Source organism: Bidens hawaiensis, unplaced genomic scaffold, assembly GCF_021521415.1.
Source record: "Bidens hawaiensis isolate Kalapana, Puna unplaced genomic scaffold, B.hawaiensis_p1.1 tig00000055_1, whole genome shotgun sequence".
Classification (NCBI taxonomy): Eukaryota; Viridiplantae; Streptophyta; class Magnoliopsida; order Asterales; family Asteraceae; genus Bidens; species Bidens hawaiensis.
Window position 1 is genome coordinate 8087819 of NW_027491016.1, and position 19450 is coordinate 8107268.

Genomic DNA, 19450 nt, shown 5'->3' on the forward strand with positions numbered 1-19450 from the left:
CAAACGCTACTACGCTGGATTTTCTATAATAGAGAAGAACATATAAAAAAGCAAACTACACCTTATAATTTTAAGGTACGGTGTAATGGAATAGACGAGGGAATAGAATGGACAAATGAATAAAATGGATTATTACCATTCCATTGTCATATTTGGTTACCATATAAGAATGGAATTATTAATCACTTTATTATTGTTATTAATATTTTTATTAGTATTAATAATAAAAAATAAATAATATTAATAATAAATGAATATTTATAATGACTATTTTTAGGATCCTCGTGCTGCAACAAGATCGTTAAACCGTATATGCGTTGTGAAATGTTAACTCATCAAATTTAAAAATATATATATATTGATAATGTAGTAATAATTCTAATATAATAATAGTTATAGTATAATATACAAACAATAATGATAATTATATAATAATAATAATAATAATATAATAACTATAATTGGAAAATAATAATAATTATAATATAATTAGAATTTTATAATAGTAATAAGACAAAATAGCAAAAGACGTCCTTTACGTTTGACCCGATTTTCATTAGACGTCCTTTAATGAAAGAAATAGCAAAAGGCATACATCATGTTTCAAATTTGTTTCAGGTTACGTCCTTTGTCACTAACTCAGTTAAATTTTTTTGTTAAATCTAATGAAAATCGGGTCAAACGTTTGTAATTTTATATATAAATTATTTTATATTAAAACTAACAAATACTCCTCCCTATCCCTTTATCACGTGCATCCACCATCACCACCCACCTTCTTTCAACATCCAAAACCCCACCACCTGCTGCCAACTGCCACTACTATCCACCACCTACCGCCGCCGCCACCACCTAATTCATCATCACGCTTGAACTTTATAACCAAATTTCCTCTTACTTTTCTCCTATCAAATCAATTTCTTTCTTTCTATTTATATAATGACCAGTTGCCGGAATCTGTAACTTATTCTTCGGATCTCATACTTTCCATTTCCAACATCTCCAGAACTAGTACCACGACGTCCTATTGGTGTTACAGATGCACACGCATAGTCAGACTTACATCAGAAGACACCGTTACATGTCCTTATTGCGACGGAGAATTCATCGAAGCCGTCAACACTCCCGTCTCTTCTCCGCCGGAATCCCGCCGTCGTACCTCCATGTATGCCACCGACCGCTCAGATCTGAGGATCCGCCACCGAAATAGATCCGACATGTCTCCGTTTAATCTGGTTGTCGTTCTTCGTGGCGGCGATGATAATTCCGACGCTGGAGATCAAGGGTTTGAGCTCTACTACCACGACGGCGCTGGCACCGGACTGCAACCTTTGCCGTCGACGATTTCAGAGTTTCTGATGGGATCTGGGTTTGACCGGACTGCAACCTCTAGATCTAGGGTTTTTATGGTCCGATTCAACCGCCGGCGTTTAGGTTTGGTGTGGTGGCCGGCGGTGGTGGCGGTGGGAGTTGATAGGAGATAGTGAGAGAAAGAGAGAGATGAATCAGTGTGATGAATCACTGGTGGTGGATTGTGGTGATAAATCAGTGAGAGAGAGAGGGAGGAGAGAATGATAGATAGAGGGAGGAGAGAGAATATGAGAAATAAATATATATATTTTAAATCTTTATTAATTTTTATTTTTTTCCCAAACTTTAAATAAATTGTTTTAATTAATATGATAGACGGAACATACGAATAATAAAGATTATTATTATAGATTTAAGGCTGAGGGGTGTGGGGGGCGCGAGAGGGGGCGTGAGTGGGGGCGCCAGCCAATAATATTGTGACGTGTGGGAGAGAGAGAAACTTGATAAGATGGGTGTTGGTAGTGGTGATAGCGCCCCGGGCCATGGTGTGGAGGGGCGCGAGAGGGGGCGCGAGCGGTTTATTTTTTTATTTTTTTATAAATTTATTAAAAAAACGTATTATTAAAAAAACAAGAAATTATTTAAAAAAACACACATTTTTTTGAAAATTCATATAATAAAAAAAACATACTAAAAATTAAACAAACAATAATATTTAATAATAAAACTAATCTAATACAAGATCCTCTGGTCGCCTCGCCCACAAATGTTCAACCAACTCATGTCGAAGATCCCCGTGTATCTCACGGCTCTTGATATTTGCTATGTTATGAAGTTTTTGTTGATCACTGATTGTGGACGGTTGTGGCGGAATGTCACCTTGGTAGTTTTGGCATATAGCTTTGCCCTCGTCTTCTAACGTCATGTTGGAGATTGAAGTTGTGTTTGATATGGTAAAAATGGGTTGATTTAGGGGTATTATATAGGATTTTGTAAAGGTTTTTTTAAAAAAGTTTGAAAGAAATGGGTAATATATAGGAAGTGTTGTATAAAGAAATGGGTAAGTTTGGTGTTTTTTGAAGTTGTGTTAAAGTGTTGTATAAAATGGGTAATATATAGTAGTAGAAAAATTTTTTCTTTTAAAAAATTAAGAGCCAACGGCTCATTTTATCTTTCAAACGGCTATTTTCACCACTCCCCATGCCCCTCACGCTCATCCTGTCCCGCGAACCCCCTGGCGCCTGCCTCTTTTTCCGCGCTCGCGCCCCTCTCGCGCCCCTCTCGCGCCTCGGTGGTGTGGTGCTCGCGCCCCGGGGCGCGAGTGGTTGTCCTCTTGCGCCCTTTCTCACGCTCCACACCCCTCAGCCTAAAAATCATAAAAAAAGCGTAATTAGAGTAATATAAATGCACGTGTACTAAGGGGGCGCTTGGATACCCTGAAGTCGTTTTCTCCCGGGCAGATCGGGCAGGTAGCTCTCAAAAGCCACTGCCACGCTCCTAAAGTTGCTTCTATTCCCCCAACACACTTCTCAGTAGAGAGAGAAACATTATTATTATTATTAATATGAAACATTATTATTATTATTAATATTTCTAACCCCAAGCAAACACACAATCAATCAGATGACGATGAAAACTTATTAATTACCAAACCAACCAACCACCCAACACCTGTTCGTCTTATCACCTCTTCGCGTTCAAGCGGCCAGTTCTGATTCCATCGGTGGTTTTTCAGCTCGCATTGGTGGAGATTTAGTGTTTCTAGGGTTTTGCGGTTGTTGTATAATGCTGTGCTGTTTGGATCCGAGAGACGATGTGTATATGAATCGGTTGAATTGAAGGTGATGGCGAGAGATTATTCGGTTTTGTTTATCGTCTTTTCGGTCCTTGTTCTTCATCCGGTGAAGCTAATTTATGCCAATTTAGAAGGTGATAGATACTTTACTACTTTAGTTTTGTAAATTTAGGGGTAATTAGGTTGCTAGATTTGGTATTATTTATAATAAATAGGTTTGGTGTTGATTTGCTTATTTTGTATTTTTGTTCTTTAAATAAATAGTTAGATTATGATTGTGACAAGTGTTATTTTTAACTTCACTTACAGGTGATGCTTTGCATAATTTAAGGACTAATTTATATGATCCAAACAGTGTGCTTCAAAGTTGGGATCCTACACTTGTAAACCCTTGCACTTGGTTTCATGTCACCTGCAACAATGATAATAGTGTTATACGCGTGTAAGTTTTGCTAATTAAACGATACGTTTTCGCTGCGTGTTATAAATTTATGTAACTTTCTTTTTTGCTATAAATGTTTCAGTGATTTGGGAAATGCAGCTCTATCGGGTACACTGGTTCCGCAGATTGGTCTGTTAAAGAATTTGCAGTACTTGTAAGTTGTTTTAATTAACTGATAAGTGTAAAGTTTGGTTTGAATCATTTTATTATCTGATTTTGATGTGATTTTCAGGGAATTGTACAGCAATAACATAAGTGGCTCGATCCCTAACGATATTGGAAATTTGACAAATTTAGTGAGCTTAGACCTTTACCTCAACAGTTTTTCTGGGCCCATTCCGGTCACGTTAGGGAGGCTATCGAAGTTGAGATTTTTGTACGCTCGCTCACTTATTCTCTGAATTATTGTCGGTGATTGCTATAAATAGTTTCGTTTTTGTCGTTTATGATCTTAAAACTGTATACGTGTTAAAATGTAAGTGTTTCGTAAGTTATATGATGAAATACTTGGTTTTTATGTATATAGGCGGCTTAACAATAATAGTTTGACTGGTCCAATCCCTATGCAGTTGACAAACATCTCGTCATTACAAGTACTGTGAGTGTTTTACTCACCCATCTCTCATTTAAGTATTCCCTTAACGTTATTTATTTATAATTTTTGAGTAAAGTGATTAGTATGTTTTAATGCATTAAAAATCCACTTTCGGTAAAATGATGATGATGATAAATATATAGGCGTAAATTGCCATCTGTATTCATTGTTTTACTGTACAACATGATAATAATTTGTTATACAGGGATCTATCAAACAACCATCTGTCAGGACCAGTTCCAGATAATGGCTCCTTCTCACTATTTACACCCATCAGGTTTTACTAATAAAATATGAATTCAGTTTGTTCTTGTGATTTAGGGTTTTAAGAATACATCAGTTCATTTGATCATCCAATTTTGTTATTATTTATTATTTTACAGTTTTGCTAACAACCTGGATCTCTGTGGTCCGGTGACCGGCCACCCGTGCCCCGGATCTCCTCCATTCTCCCCACCTCCGCCATTTGTGCCGCCACCCCCAATATCTGCACCAGGTGATTATCTCAGTATTGTCTGATAATTTGTTTAAGGAGGTGTTTGGATATGCCTTTTGAAAGTTATTTATTTGACAAGTGTTCAAATGTCCTGCTTTTGATTATGATGATTTAGTTATTTAGAGATCAAGCGGTAGAGAACAGTTACCTAATACCCTTGTATTATCAATAAAAAGTGATTATTTTAACTGTATACAGCAAAAGAAGTAAGGAACATCCGTACATCATTTCATATACTGAATTTTTGTTATTGTTGATTATAGTATTTGATTATTCACTACATAATCAGTAATAAAAAAGCACATCCAAACACTTACCTATGCACCCTTATATTAACCATAAAAAGCATAATTACCTTTATATTATTCTTAAAAAGTGATTATTAATTATTCACTACATATTCAGTAATAAAAAAACCACATCCAAACACCTACCTATATACCCTTATATTATCTATAATATAATCAGTAACATAAGAGTACATCCAAGCACCTACCTATATGGCTATATATCCTTATATTATCCATAAAAAGCATAATTACCTATATACTCTTGTATTATTCCTAAAAAGTGATTATTACAACTTCAAGCAGCAAAAGAACATCCATACATTATTTTCTATCTTTCATAAATCTTATTTTGATTATATGTTACTTGATTTGTAATAAAAAGCACATCCAAAAACACTTTAAAATGTTTGATATTTTCAGGTGGAAACAGTATGACTGGAGCCATAGCCGGAGGGGTGGCTGCAGGAGCTGCTCTACTGTTTGCTGCCCCCGCCATCGCGTTTGCGTGGTGGCGGCGTAGGAAACCGCAAGAATTTTTCTTTGATGTACCTGGTTAGTGATCTGGCTCACAAATAATACGTTATACGGATTGGTTAATGGGGCAAAAACACGTCCAAATTGAGGGTCATTTCAAAGACTGGGCTGACATGCAATGATGCAGACACCTTTTCGTCCATTATAGTTTTTTTAATAAACATTTACCAAGTTATTTTTTGTTACTGAAACAAAAATTTTTAATCTGAATCTTTTAATAACTATTAGGTGGAATGGTGGATGCATTAAAAGAGACTTAGTCAACTTTTAACTTGTTTGACTGACCTAATCCCACCAGCTAAATTTATACCCATTTGATCTATAACGGGTGGCAATTCGTGGGTTCATCTAATCTAACCCAAACATGACCTGATTTAACATTGTAACCCATGCGGGCCATGTAACCTGAAAATGTGTAACCCAAAGTGTCCCAAACACGCCCTGTGCAACCCGATTATCTAAATGAGTCGACCCGTTTAAACCCAACTTTCTGTTCTTTTTCACTTCTTCGAAATCTTAATTTCATTTTTTTTTAATTTTTAAAACTATGTAATCCAAGCTGAACATATTTGAATTATATAAATGGGATAGATGTGTCCACACGTTTAGGACTCGAATCTGTTTATGTCATGTCAGGTTCATGTTGTATTTTAAATCATCAGTAAATTTGTTGATAGTTAATCCAAATTGACCCATTTATAGTCAACATTGTCAAAACCGTCACATATAATCAAAATAAAGCAAGTTATTTATTGTTTTTGTATTGATTTTAACTTTTATACATGCGTATACAGCTGAAGAAGATCCTGAAGTTCACTTGGGGCAGCTTAAAAGGTTTTCTTTACGGGAACTGCAAGTTGCAACAGATAGTTTTAGCAACAAAAACATATTGGGTAGAGGTGGATTTGGGAAAGTATACAAGGGGCGTTTGGCAGATGGATCACTTGTTGCAGTGAAAAGATTGAAAGAAGAACGAACGCCAGGTGGCGAGCTCCAGTTTCAAACAGAAGTTGAGATGATTAGTATGGCGGTGCACCGTAACTTACTTCGGTTAAGAGGATTTTGTATGACACCAACTGAACGGTTGCTTGTTTATCCATACATGGCTAATGGCAGTGTAGCTTCATGTTTGAGAGGTATTATTGATTTGAATGAACATGAACGTGTAACGAAGCAAACAAACGAACTCGAAACGAACGCGTTTTTTATGTTCTACTTTGTTTGTTAAGAAAATGAGCATGTTTGTGTTCGTTTATGTTCGTTCTTAATTGTCTAAACGAACGTAAACGAAGATAATTGAACATGGATGAACATAGTTGAGCAACACCAACTAAAAGCAATGTGAACATCAATATGGCCTAAAAAGTTAATAAAACTAGGCTAAATCGTAATGAATACTGTAAACGAACGAACATAAACGAACGTTCACAAGCATAAATGAATGAACGAGACAGGTTCATGTTTGTTTGTTTAATTAACTAAACAAAAAGTTTTGTAAATGAACTTCCTGCCAAACGGCAACTGAACGCTCTGTTCGTTTACAGACCTACATGCCACGTTTTTTTACTTTATTTTTTCTTATAGAAATGATAATTGGTGAACTTTCAAGTTATTTTAACATGAAAATTTGTTATCAATGAACAACTTCATGTACATTTATAAAAACGAAGGTGATGCAGTTTTTAAGGGATTTCGGAAGTTACTTTTTTTTATGGATATTCCTTTCATTACAACATAAGCTAAACCTACAAACTTATGAAATGTTGCTTTTAGTATACAGTAGATACATCTTAACTATATTTTCCCTTTTCTACTAAAATATTAATTGTTTTTGGCATATTATTTATGTTTGTAGAGCGTCCGCCAAACGAGCCGCCTTTAGACTGGCCAACTCGAAAGCGAATCGCGTTAGGGTCGGCCCGTGGGCTTTCGTATTTGCATGATCATTGTGATCCGAAAATCATTCATCGTGACGTTAAAGCTGCAAATATATTATTGGATGAAGAATTTGAGGCGGTTGTTGGTGATTTTGGGTTGGCTAAATTAATGGATTATAAAGATACACATGTCACGACAGCTGTACGAGGTACAATTGGCCATATTGCTCCTGAGTATCTTTCAACTGGAAAATCATCTGAAAAAACAGATGTTTTTGGGTATGGAATTATGTTGTTGGAATTAATTACGGGTCAACGGGCTTTTGACCTTGCTAGACTTGCTAATGATGATGATGTCATGTTACTTGATTGGGTAAGTATTTTAACTCGTAGAAGTTAAGTTTATATGATTTATGAAGTTTTATGCGTTAAAATACGATTTGGATGACTTTCAACTTTCTGATTTGCGGGTTGACTCGTAACACTTCCGTTTGCTTGTTTAAAATGTGTTTTATATGATAACTTAGACTATTTGTGCATTTTTATGCCAAAGTTAAAAAGTTTTAAAGTTAAATTGACATAGTTAAAACATAATTGCTTCAGAAAAACCAAACTAATATGTAAATAAAGAATTTTAAAGTATTAATATGCACAAAAACAATAAAAGAAAAAATAAATAGTTTTTTCAGGTTAAACAGTTTGCGTACATGTCAACTTGCGAATGCACGCGTCATGTTTGGGTTCGACTCTCCAACCCACAAACACAACATGTTTAACATTCATTGTGCAACCTTTTTTGGACTTCAATTGGTTCATTGACTGTTCTAATAACTTGTATATATGTGTCTGTGTATGTATTTGTGTTTTTTAGGTTAAAGGACTTCTAAAAGAAAGAAAACTAGAAATGCTCGTGGACCCGGATCTGGGGACTAATTACATTGATTCAGAAGTCGAGCAGTTGATTCAGGTGGCATTACTGTGCACACAAGGCTCGCCAATGGACCGACCCAAAATGTCTGATGTGGTCCGAATGCTGGAAGGTGACGGGTTAGCTGAACGATGGGACGAGTGGCAGAAAGTTGAAGTTAACCGCCAAGAAATGGATCTGGCACCGCATCCTAATTCTGATTGGATTCTTGATTCTACAGAGAATTTGCATGCTGTCGAGTTATCGGGCCCCAGGTAACTTGAAATGGTTGAAATGAGTTCATGGTTTAGTGATATGGGAATTTGTTTTGCTATGATTAGTTAAATTAACTAGTTTTATGGTGGTTGAGTTTGTTCATATTTGAGTTTGTGTTTTATAAGTTATGGTAATGTTTATGAAGAGTTATAAGATGGATATAATTTTGTCAATATGATGTAACTAGGGCTTATGATGGTTGAGTTACTGTTCCTTAAAAAAAGATAAACGTCGTAAATTTAAAATAAAACGTACTAAAACTGAATTTTAATAATTTACACTTGACTTTATTGAGAAAGAATGTCTGTATCGTGAACGAAATCAAGTTTCAATTTGTTAAGTTATGCGAGTGATATTGTTTTTGGCAACGAATGTGAAAGTTAGGTGTGTAGTTCCTCATAGTGTAAGTATGAATTATTATCAGTTAATGGTTTTGAATCATCACATAATCACAAACAAATATTACCAAAAATACTTGAAAGCAGAAATTACCTGAAGAGGTAGGTCCCAGCAGAGCCCAGTTGGTCCCGCAAGACTCACCTTGAACAGGGACGTCTGCGCAAGAGCCATCTGCTCCCGCAGGACCCACCATGCTCAGAGAACCTTACGCGCAGTACGCAAGCTGTACACACAGGGAAAACCTCCCAATGGTGAAGTACCCCGCCTGTTCCCGCAGTTGCGGATACAAGCCATCAGGGAAGGCTACCCGCAGACAGCAGGGCTACACGCACAAGACAATAGACACTTCAGTAGTCACATGAAGGAATGAGCAAGGCGGGAACAATCCCGCCAAAATGAGCCAGTCCGTATGATTCTGAAAGATCTGTACTATACCTACCAAGGTATGGGTAGGACAGACAATCTGACCAGAACAGCCCATGAGCCAATCACAGGGTGACAACTCACCGACAACAGTACGAGGAGGAGCACCCTCTAGTACTGTTTCACTATTAGCCGCTGCCTACTCACCAACCCTTACTGCGGGGCGTACGCAGCCTACAGTTGGTGGAATAGTGTTACTGTTGGCCGTAACCTATTCACCAACCAGCATGGCCGGCGTATAATCCACAGTAGGTGGGACGTGCATAATCTACAGTTGGTGGAATAGTGCAGCCGACTTTGTTACTGTTGGCCGTAACCTATCCACCAACCAGTATGGCCTGTGCATAGTCCACTGTTGGTAGAACAGGAATAATATTCAGCCGGCTGTACCTTCTAGGAAACCTACCTTCGGCTATAAATACTCCAACATCTTGGAATGGTAAGATCATCTGCTATCCAGTTATCTAGCAATCTCTTAATATACACTTATATTCAGAGCAATCTAGTCTGATTCTCACGCCGGAGGGTGGTCACAAGGAGGAACCCCCCCTTCTCAGTGACGAGCTTACGGTGTTTGTTTTGCAGGTCTCCTGAAGAACAGCCTTCTCAGTTAGATCTCATCCGTGGGAAACATTACTTAACCCCCAGATTATCTATAATCTGTCCAGGGTTCACTTAGTGTTTCTTCATTGGCGCCATCCGTGCATAAAAGCTAGAACTATTTTAGTTTTTTCACAATTTCTGAAGAAATGGTTAACGTTACTCCGGTTCAAAGGCCAGTAACCGACCAAGAAACCCCGGTAACAACCCCAGCAACTGGGGGGAACACCGGCGGTTATACAATCCTTACGAACACTACTCCGACTACCAAAGCCGGAGCAAGTGCAGTAAATATTCCACTGGGGTTCACCGACACCCAGTTGGAAAAACGAACAAGGGCCCCTCGCCAAACACTAGATCAAGTGAAGGCGTGGGCCGAAGCACGGCAAAGAGAATTCCAAGCCGAATTGGATGAACGCTTGCGTTCAGCTCAACAGGCTGACGAATTCGGCAGTACTCGCCAACACCTCAATATGAGTAGTGACTGCGAGTACTCAGACGACGAGTTGGAGTCCGATACCGACGCAAACCCTCGCCATAAGGCGAAAGGGAAGCGTAAGGAAACGGACGTCCAACCAAAAAGGAATTTTGGGGAAGCTTTTAAACCAATCGCGGAAAGAAACCCGCGTGACTTCTCCAAAACCTTTAGACCAACTGCTACAAATGCAGGAAAGTCAAAATTCGCAAGGGACATTGCGGAAGCAATCGCCCCGAGAAGTGCCAAACAGATGTCCAACATTGGCACTTATGATGGTCTATCCGACCCAGACGACCATTTGAACAGGTTCATTGCGGGGGCTACCGTCAGCAACTGGACGGAACCCACGTGGTGCTACATGTTCCAGATGACTCTGGTCGGAGCGGCCAGGGCATGGTTCGATCGTTTACCGATCCACCACATATATGACTGGGCGGACTTTCAGAACAAGTTCAGCCAGCACTTTAGCCAACAGAGGAAGTACACTGAAGAGCAGTGGACGATCCTCAACTGCGTGAGAGAGGAGGATGAATCTTTACTAGACTTCATCACCCGCTTCAACTCCAAAAAGCTAAGTCTCGGCAACATAAGTGAGGATCTGGTTCGCGCCGCCTTCATCCAAGGCGCCGAATACCCAGAACTTATCCGCACATTGACGGGTAAGGATGGCATGCCATCAACTTGGGATGCCATCATGACGGCGGCAAAGCGCTTTGCCGAGACGGAAAAGCAACTGGGAAGGGATCTTCCCCAGAGTACACACCTCTACACGCAGAGGACAAGGGAGAACAACGTTAGGACCGCCCGGCAGAACAAAAAGAGGCGGCTAGGTATTTGGCAGTCAAGGGTAAACTTTGACACCTCATCCAGCTCTCGCCCTCTTGTTGGCGGAAGGGACAACACACACCCTTCAAACCGAAAAAACCGGTGGACGCCACTCACCAAGAGCGTCACGGAGATATTTGCCACGGAAAAATTGCCATGGCCAAAAGCCCCATTGATCCGGCAGAAACCTAATACGGATCAAAGCAAGTCCTGTGATTTCCACGGGACAAAGGGTCATGGTACTGAAGAGTGCACATCCTTGAAAGACATTGTTGAAGCATTTGTCAAGGATGGACGACTTGCACATCTCGTGGCATCAATCAGGAAGGGAGGAAGGAATGACAACCGGTACAGAGGAAACGGACGAAAGCCCGTCGACATCAGCATCAACATGGTTCATGGCAAGGTCGGAGGAAGAAAAAGACGAATGACAGAACCATGCGCGTGGAAGGAAGCTGAGGTGCGCTTCCCGCGAGTGCCAGGAGGCCCCAGCAAAGAAGGCCCCATCGTCATCAAAAGCCAGCTGGGGCATTACATCACTTCCCGCACTCTTGTTGACAACGGCGCTTCGTCAACAGTGATGTACAGGCAGTTCTTTGACAAGCTGGATGATGAAGACAAAGAACGCCTGGAAACGGTCTACGCTTCAATGGAAGGGTTTGACGGCAGTACAGAAACCCCCCTGGGTATCCTATCTTTCCCCGTCACTCTTACAGATGGAAAACACTCCCGCACAGAGGATGTGGACTTTGTCGTGATGAGGAAGCCACACCACACGTACGACATTCTCTTCGGGAGAGACGGGATGGCAAGATTCAACGCCGTGGTATCTTCTGTCCACGGCATGATGGGATGGCCAACAGCTGAGGGTGTAGCGATGATCACTGGCATTCCCCAGGTATGCATCGCATCTGTCTCATCTAAACCCAAACCAAAGATGGCTAAACCAACCATCACCGAACCGGAAAAATGGGCCTTCAATGGCAAATACCCCGACCAGGCCGTTACCATTGGACCAACAATCGTTGATCCCACCCGCACCCTACTCAAACGCTTACTGCAGAAAAACGCTGACATCTTTGCGTGGGCACCAACTGACATGACTGGTGTACCCCGAAGTAAGGCAGAGCATAAGCTCAAGTGCGATCCGGCTGTCACGCCAGTCGTACAAAAGCGCAGAGTAATGGGGCCTTAACAAACTAACGCGTGTAGAACCCAAGTCAAGGAACTCCTTGACGCAGGCATCATACGCGTTAGTAGATATCAAACATGAGTTGCAAATCCCGTAATGGTACCGAAGAATGACAAACAATGGCGCATGTGCATAGATTTCAAAGATTTGAACAAAGCATGCCCCAAAGATTGTTATCCGTTACCAGAAATTGATCTTAAGGTGGATTCGTTGGCACCATTTCGCCTTAAATGCTTCTTTGATGCATATAAGGGGTACCATCAAATCCACATGGCCGTAGATGATCAGGACAAAACCGCATTTCGGACGCCCGATGGTACATTTTGTTATAAAATGATGCCATTCGGACTTAAGAATGCAGGGTCCACGTACCAACGACTGATGGACAAAGAGTTTCACGCCCAAATCGGGAGAAACTTGGAAGTCTATATGGATGATTTGGTCATCAAAAGCCCCGAGCCAGAAGCGATGTTGAAAGACATTGAAGAAACTTTCAACACGCTCAGAAAGATAAACATGAAGCTCAACCCGAGCAAGTGTTCATTTGGGATGGAAGAAGGGAAGTTCTTGGGAGTCATTGTTACTAAAGATGGCTTCAGAGCGAACCCTGAAAAGGTCGAAGCCATTGTTAAAATGGAATCACTTACCACCATCAAACAGGCTCAGACACTGAATGGACGACTAGTCGCACTTAATCGCTTTTTGGCAAACCATGCTGATAAGTCGTTTCCTTTCGTGTCAACATTGAGAAACTGCTTAAAGAAAACGCACTTCCGCTGGACACCAGAAGCGGAAGCAGCTTTTCAGGAGATTCGGTCACGCCTGATCGAACTCCCAACACTTACAGCACCACAAGCGGGAGAGGAGTTAATCCTATACCTTTCCGCAACAGATAGAGCAACCGGGGCAGTCCTGCTAATAGAACGAAAAGGCATCCAGATGCCAATCTATTATGTTAGCCGTGTACTAACAGACGTAGAAACCCGGTACTCTACCATCGAGAAATTGGTCTTAGCACTTATACACGCTTCACGCAGGTTAAGACGATATTTCCAGGGCCACCCAATCACCATTCTCACCAACTTCAAACTCTCAAACGTTCTAGGCAAACCCGAATTATCGGGACGTCTAGCCAAATGGGCAATTGAATTGGGAGAATATGCAATTAAGTACAAGTCAAGACCAGCCATCAAAGGCCAGGTCCTGGCCGATTTTATTGCAGAAGTCCCCGCTTCGCGGGAGAAAGAGTGCCAGGAGGAGGCTCAACCCTCCCCAGCACAGGACATCAATGATGTCTGGCGACTCTACACTGATGGAGCAGCCAATAACAAGGGTTCAGGCGCAGGGTTAAAATTAACCAACCCAGCAGGCCAAGAATATACTTACGCTATTCGGTTGGATTTTCCAAGTACGAATAACGAAGCCGAATACGAAGCATTCTTGGCCGGATTGAGAATTGCGCATAAGATGGGAGTGAAAAATTTGGAAGCCCACGTGGATTCCATGCTGGTGGCCAACCAAATAAATGGGACGTACACGGCTGTAAACGACACAATGGCCCTGTACCTCGCCCAGGCAAAAACCCTTATGCGTGATTTTAATGATTGTAAAGTCATACACGTCAAGCGCAGCGAAAACAAATCTGCGGATGCGTTAAGCAAGCTTGCATCACTAGCCTTCACCCACTTGGGAAAGGACATCCGCATTGAACTCCTCGAAACACCATCAGTCCCGCACAAGGAAATTTGTGTCATCCAAACCGGTACAGAAACGTGGATGACACCAATAATAAATTACCTTGCAGCAGGAACACTACCAGAGTCAAAAACACAGGCAAGAAAACTACGCTGTAAAGCACTGAATTATCAACTCGTCAATGACATCCTTTACAGACGTAACTTTCTTGGCCCACTCTTAAGATGCGTGGACAACCAAGATGCTGACTACCTCCTAAGGGAGGTACACGAAGGCATCTGTGGAGTACACGCAGGTCCCCGCGCTGTTGTAGCCAAGCTAAACAACGCGGGATACTTTTGGCCGGGGATGCATACGGATGCACTGGCATACATCAGAAAATGCAGGTCTTGCCAGCTTTACGCACCCAACACGCACCGCCCGAAGAATGAACTTGTTCCAGTCACTTCTTCATGGCCATTTCAGAAATGGGCCATCGATGTGACAGGCCCATTTCCTACAGCAGCAGGAAATGTTCAGTTCCTAGTGGTAGCCATCGACTACTTCACCAAGTGGATAGAAGCAAAACCTTTAGCCCAAACAACCGCGAAACATATCAAAAAATTTATTTGGGAATTTATTATTTGTCGTTTTGGACTTCCACAGAATTTGGTGAGCGATAATGGCACCAACTTTGCTGACAAGAAGCTACAACAGTGGCTAAAAGAACTTCAAATCACCCACACCTTTACCTCAGTGGCACACCCGCAAGGTAATGGTGAGGTGGAAAGAGCAAATAAGAGCATCGTCGAAGGCATCAAGAAGAGACTATCGGAACACAGATCCGGCTGGGTGGACGAGCTTCCGCACGTCCTTTGGGCAAACAGAACGCTGAAAAAGGCCAGTACGGGAGAAACCCCGTTCAGCCTCACTTATGGCACTGAAGCCATGGTCCCGGTCGAAATTGGTCTACCCTCACCAAGGGTCTTGAGTCAGCCAGAAGACAATGATGCGGAAAGACGGTTGGATCTTATGCTAACCGAGGAACGCAGAGACTTAGCCGCAGTGCGTGAAGAGAACTACAAACGACAAATGCAAAAGTACTACAACACGCGGGTAAAACTCTGCAACTTCAGTATAGGAGACTACATACTGCGTAACAACGAGGCTTCAAACCAAGAGCGCCCAGGAAAACTGGCCCCGGTCTGGGAAGGGCCATACATTATCAAAGAAGTCCTGGGAAAAGGCGCATACCGGCTTGAAAGGCTCGATGGTACCCCCATCCCAAGAACATGGAATGGAGCTCAATTACGCAAATGTTATATGTAGATCAATTCCAAACTTGTAAAGAAAAGGCCTAGAGCCACTTCTAATGGAAATGATTCTCCTTTCACAATGTGTTGATAGCCTTACCTTTAACTTATGAACTTCACATGTGCCGGTATTCACCGCATCAATGTGTGAAGTAGTTGCGTGTGGAAGGCGGCAAAACCCGCATAAACAACGCTAAAAATAAGGATAACCTACACGCAGGTCAGATGTAAGTAAAGTTTAGCCATCCTTGTAAGTGCAAGTGACGGTCTTACCCGCACAATCACGAACAAGGAAGCAAAACTTCAACCTATCATCTACCACGTTCAAAGGTTAACTTATCCTAAAAAAGGAGAAGGAAAACCTACACGCAGGTCAGATGTAAGTAAAGTTTAGCCATCCTTGTAAGTGCAAGTGACGGTCTTACCCGCACAATCACGAACAAGGAAGCAAAACTTCAACCTATCATCTACCACGTTCAAAGGTTAACTTATACTAAAAAAGGATAAGGAAAACCTACACGCAGGTCAGATGTAAGTAAAGTTTAGCCATCCTTGTAAGTGCAAGTGACGGTCTTACCCGCACAATCACGAACAAGGAAGTAAAACTTCAACCTATCCTAAAACACTTGGAAAATTGCTAATTTAAAGTATGCAAGTCATATAAAGCAAGGAATCCAATGAAAGAAGCGGTCTTAGCCGCACAAAGATTTATATTTCATAATTGTTCGTTACAATAATGGCCGGGTAACTACCCGCCTACAAAGAATCTATACAAAGTTTATCCTAGCAGCGGGAAGGGATCTTCAGAATCAAGCTTCAGGACCACTTCCCCTTGGACCCGCCCCATCAGTAGAGCGTGGCGGTTCAAGGAAAGCCTTGAGGATAGCAAGTCCATCATCAGCAGCAGCGACTTCCTTCACCTTCTCCACCACCGGATGCGGAAAGGCGGCATATTGGTTCACCGCTTGGTCATATGCAGCTTCGGTATCCACATCGAACAAAGGGAAGTTGGAAGGCGGGAAGCCTCTCTCAACGAACCCTAGACCAAGCAGGAAGCCAGCCTTTTCCCCATCCTCATGAGAAGCGTTGAGGGCTGCGCTCATGGCATCATCATAGGTAGTCTCTGAGAAGACCCGACGCACAACCTACAAATAAAAATAAAAAAAAAAATAAAAAAAAAAATACAAGTGTCAAAACCTTTTCTATGAACAAAGGAAAGCGTGAAGACGTAAAGATAAACATACCTGAGACAACGCTTCTCGAAGAAGCCATTCCTTGGCAACCAGAGCTTCTGTAAGGGCGGCTTGAGCTTGGGTGCAGGCGCGTTCAGCTTCGCTTTTGTTAAGGTTGGCAAGTAGCACTTCCTTTGCGGCAGCCTCTTCGACGCCCTTAAGCTTCCGCTCAGTGTGGTCAAGCACACCCCTCTGGTCCAAGATCTCCTGGAGCTTCTTGGCATCTTCCATTGCCAAGGCATCATGAGCACGTTGGAGAGCCTCTAATTTGGCCTTGAGCTCCTCGTTCTCCATGCGTAAAGGCTCAGCAACGGCTTCAGCCTTGGTGGCCCTCTCGGTCGCGTTCCTCGCAGTCTCCTTAGCTAGCCGAAGCTGTTCGTTAACAGCTTGGGCAGCCTTGGAGCGGGCCTCGAGTCGCGCTTGAACCTCGACCTCAAGGGCCTTGATGGCCTTCTCCTTCTCCGCAGCAGCTGCGGACAGTTGTTGGTTCTCCTCCCGAAGAGCCCGCGCTTGAGATACGTCCTTGGCGCGAGCTGCTTTCAACTTGTCGTTTTCACGACAAAGCAGCTCGACGCGCGGCTGCATCCGGGCCTGGAGAACCCGAAGCTCATTGGTTAGCCTACCCTCCTGGTAGCTAGCCATGGCTTCCCCCAACGCACCATGGGGAGCAGCGTGGCGAGCCCATTCCACGCACTCCACAGGGGTACGAAGGGTTGTTCCTCGGCGGATGTTCCATCGCGGAACATACACTTCATTGGAATCCGACACTGCAAAAGAAACAAAGCAGTTAGGAAAAGATGAAGAAAAAAATATAAAAGCCAAAAGAACCCTACGCACCTGTAGGGTCGATCACAGGCCGATAGCCACCGAACCCATCGCCTGAACCTAAGGGAAATCCATCCAAAAGGTCGGGCAGATGGGAAGGTGGCAAAGGTTGGCGAGAAGCCCTGCGCGTACCTGATGGGCCGGCCGTCGTTGCCGGTGGCGGAGGCATAGTAGTGGCCGCCGTGGTCGCCGTCGGGGTCGCCGCCGCAGAATCTGCAGCAATCGTAACCGCCGGCTCGGTGAAAGATGCTGTAAAAATCGCACTTACCACCGGCGGTGACGTCATCTCGGCTGGAACAGTCGGCTCAAAGGGGTGAGCAACTGATCCAGCGGAAGCAGCCGCAGGCGCCTGGGTCGTCGCCTCAGGTAGGCTGACCGAGCCTACCGTCATCGGCGGAGAGGTACTCCCCTGCGCTCCACCCTGGAATGCGTCAACATCCACGCCTGCACAAGAAGATAAGTGTCAAATAAATTTATAAAGTGAAAACTACAAAGATAAGAAGAATGTTTGTACTTACGGGTTTTCTTGAGCTTGAACGTACGGACGGGCGGGGACGAATCCGATGGAGCCGGTCTCTTGACGCCGGCTACCGTCGTCGCCATTGGTACTCCGGAGGTAGCAGTCATAGCCTCCGGAACAGTGGTCTTCTCGCCACCGGGGTTCCCCGCCACCTCTTCATTATCTGACTTACTGTCAGATAAGACCACTGGATCGGCCGTGGAGGCTACCTTCTCCTTCCCTTTCCCACCGGCAGCCCTCTTCTTCCGCACCAACGGAGGACCATCTGCGGATTCCTCAGAAGAAGACAGGATGTCAGGAATTCCAGCAGCGGGTACAGCATTGAGAGGGGGAGGATAGAATAACGCCTTACCTGGCCGCCGGTGGCTCAGGATCTCGTGGCCCAGCGGATAGACCTCCACAAACCGATCCGCTGTTTGCTCCAAGATGGGCAACTCGTTCTCGTCTAGAGCACGAGTACCCACCCGCACGGGACCGTCAGCTTCCCGCGGGTACAGGAGCGACTCCAAATTGTTCCCCTCTGAAAGAAAAGAAACAGTTAGAAGACAAACTCAAATCAGCAAAAAAGACAAGACATACCGTAAGGAATAGAATTCAAATCGTATTCGAGAAGGATGGGGAACCGAGACGCCTCCTTCCATACCCGGCTCATCCCCAACATTACCATCCCGGACTCCGGAAACCGGTAAACCGGAGATTGGACAAGGGATATCTTCGCGAACCATTCCGCCTCCTGGTAGCTGGAAGCGTGAAGGCTCGGAAGCGCTTGCCCCTTCTTAAACTTCATGGCAATGGGGATGGCGCGGGCAGAAATGTAGAAGAACTCCCGCTTCCACGATCGGAGACTGCGCTCGGTCGCGCAAATCTTCAGACCCTTGATCCGGGTCGTCAGGGTGTACCACCCCTGGATGCACCTCCAAGTATAGAAGGTCATCAGGCGGTCCACATAGGGCTCAATGCCCAGAATTCGGCACACCCACTCGAAGTGCCGAACCTTGGCAATCGCCATCGGGTGCACCTCGGTCAGGTGCACACCGTGCCTCTCCAGGACACGGTACACAAACTTTGTCAATGGGAACCTAAGGTTCCCATAAACAAAGAATGCAGCATATACCCCGATCTTGCCACTGGGGGCATCGTACACAGTCTGATGAGGCTCAGGAAACTCAGGCTCAAGAGACTCAAGCATGAATTTCCTGACAACATACTGGTACAGATCGATAGGTAGAGCACACTGGCACTCGCCAGCAGTACTCCTATCGTCGACTACAGCTTCAGCATCATGAGAAGACATTGCAGAAGAAGAAACGATTTCGGAGGAATGCTCAATTTAATAAGAGAGTATTCACCAGAAATCGCCTTAGAGATGAAGAGAAGTGAAGATGTGAATTACAAAGGACCCTCTCCCCCTTTATATACTAATCGCAATTAATGCGATGAATTTAA

General features: G+C 43.2%; 1 protein-coding gene across 1 annotated transcript; it reads left to right on the forward strand.

The window, feature by feature from the left end:
• The first annotated feature begins 3146 nt into the window (after positions 1-3146).
• Positions 3147-8613, forward strand: LOC143555489 (somatic embryogenesis receptor kinase 1-like). The gene is made up of 11 exons (XM_077045055.1): positions 3147-3240; positions 3416-3548; positions 3631-3702; positions 3781-3924; positions 4075-4146; positions 4349-4420; positions 4527-4639; positions 5350-5481; positions 6258-6599; positions 7319-7713; positions 8212-8613. The coding sequence occupies exons 1-11, from the start codon at positions 3156-3158 to the stop codon at positions 8524-8526; spliced, it is 1875 nt and encodes a 624-aa protein (XP_076901170.1). The 5' UTR covers positions 3147-3155; the 3' UTR covers positions 8527-8613.
• The last annotated feature ends 10837 nt before the right edge of the window (positions 8614-19450 follow it).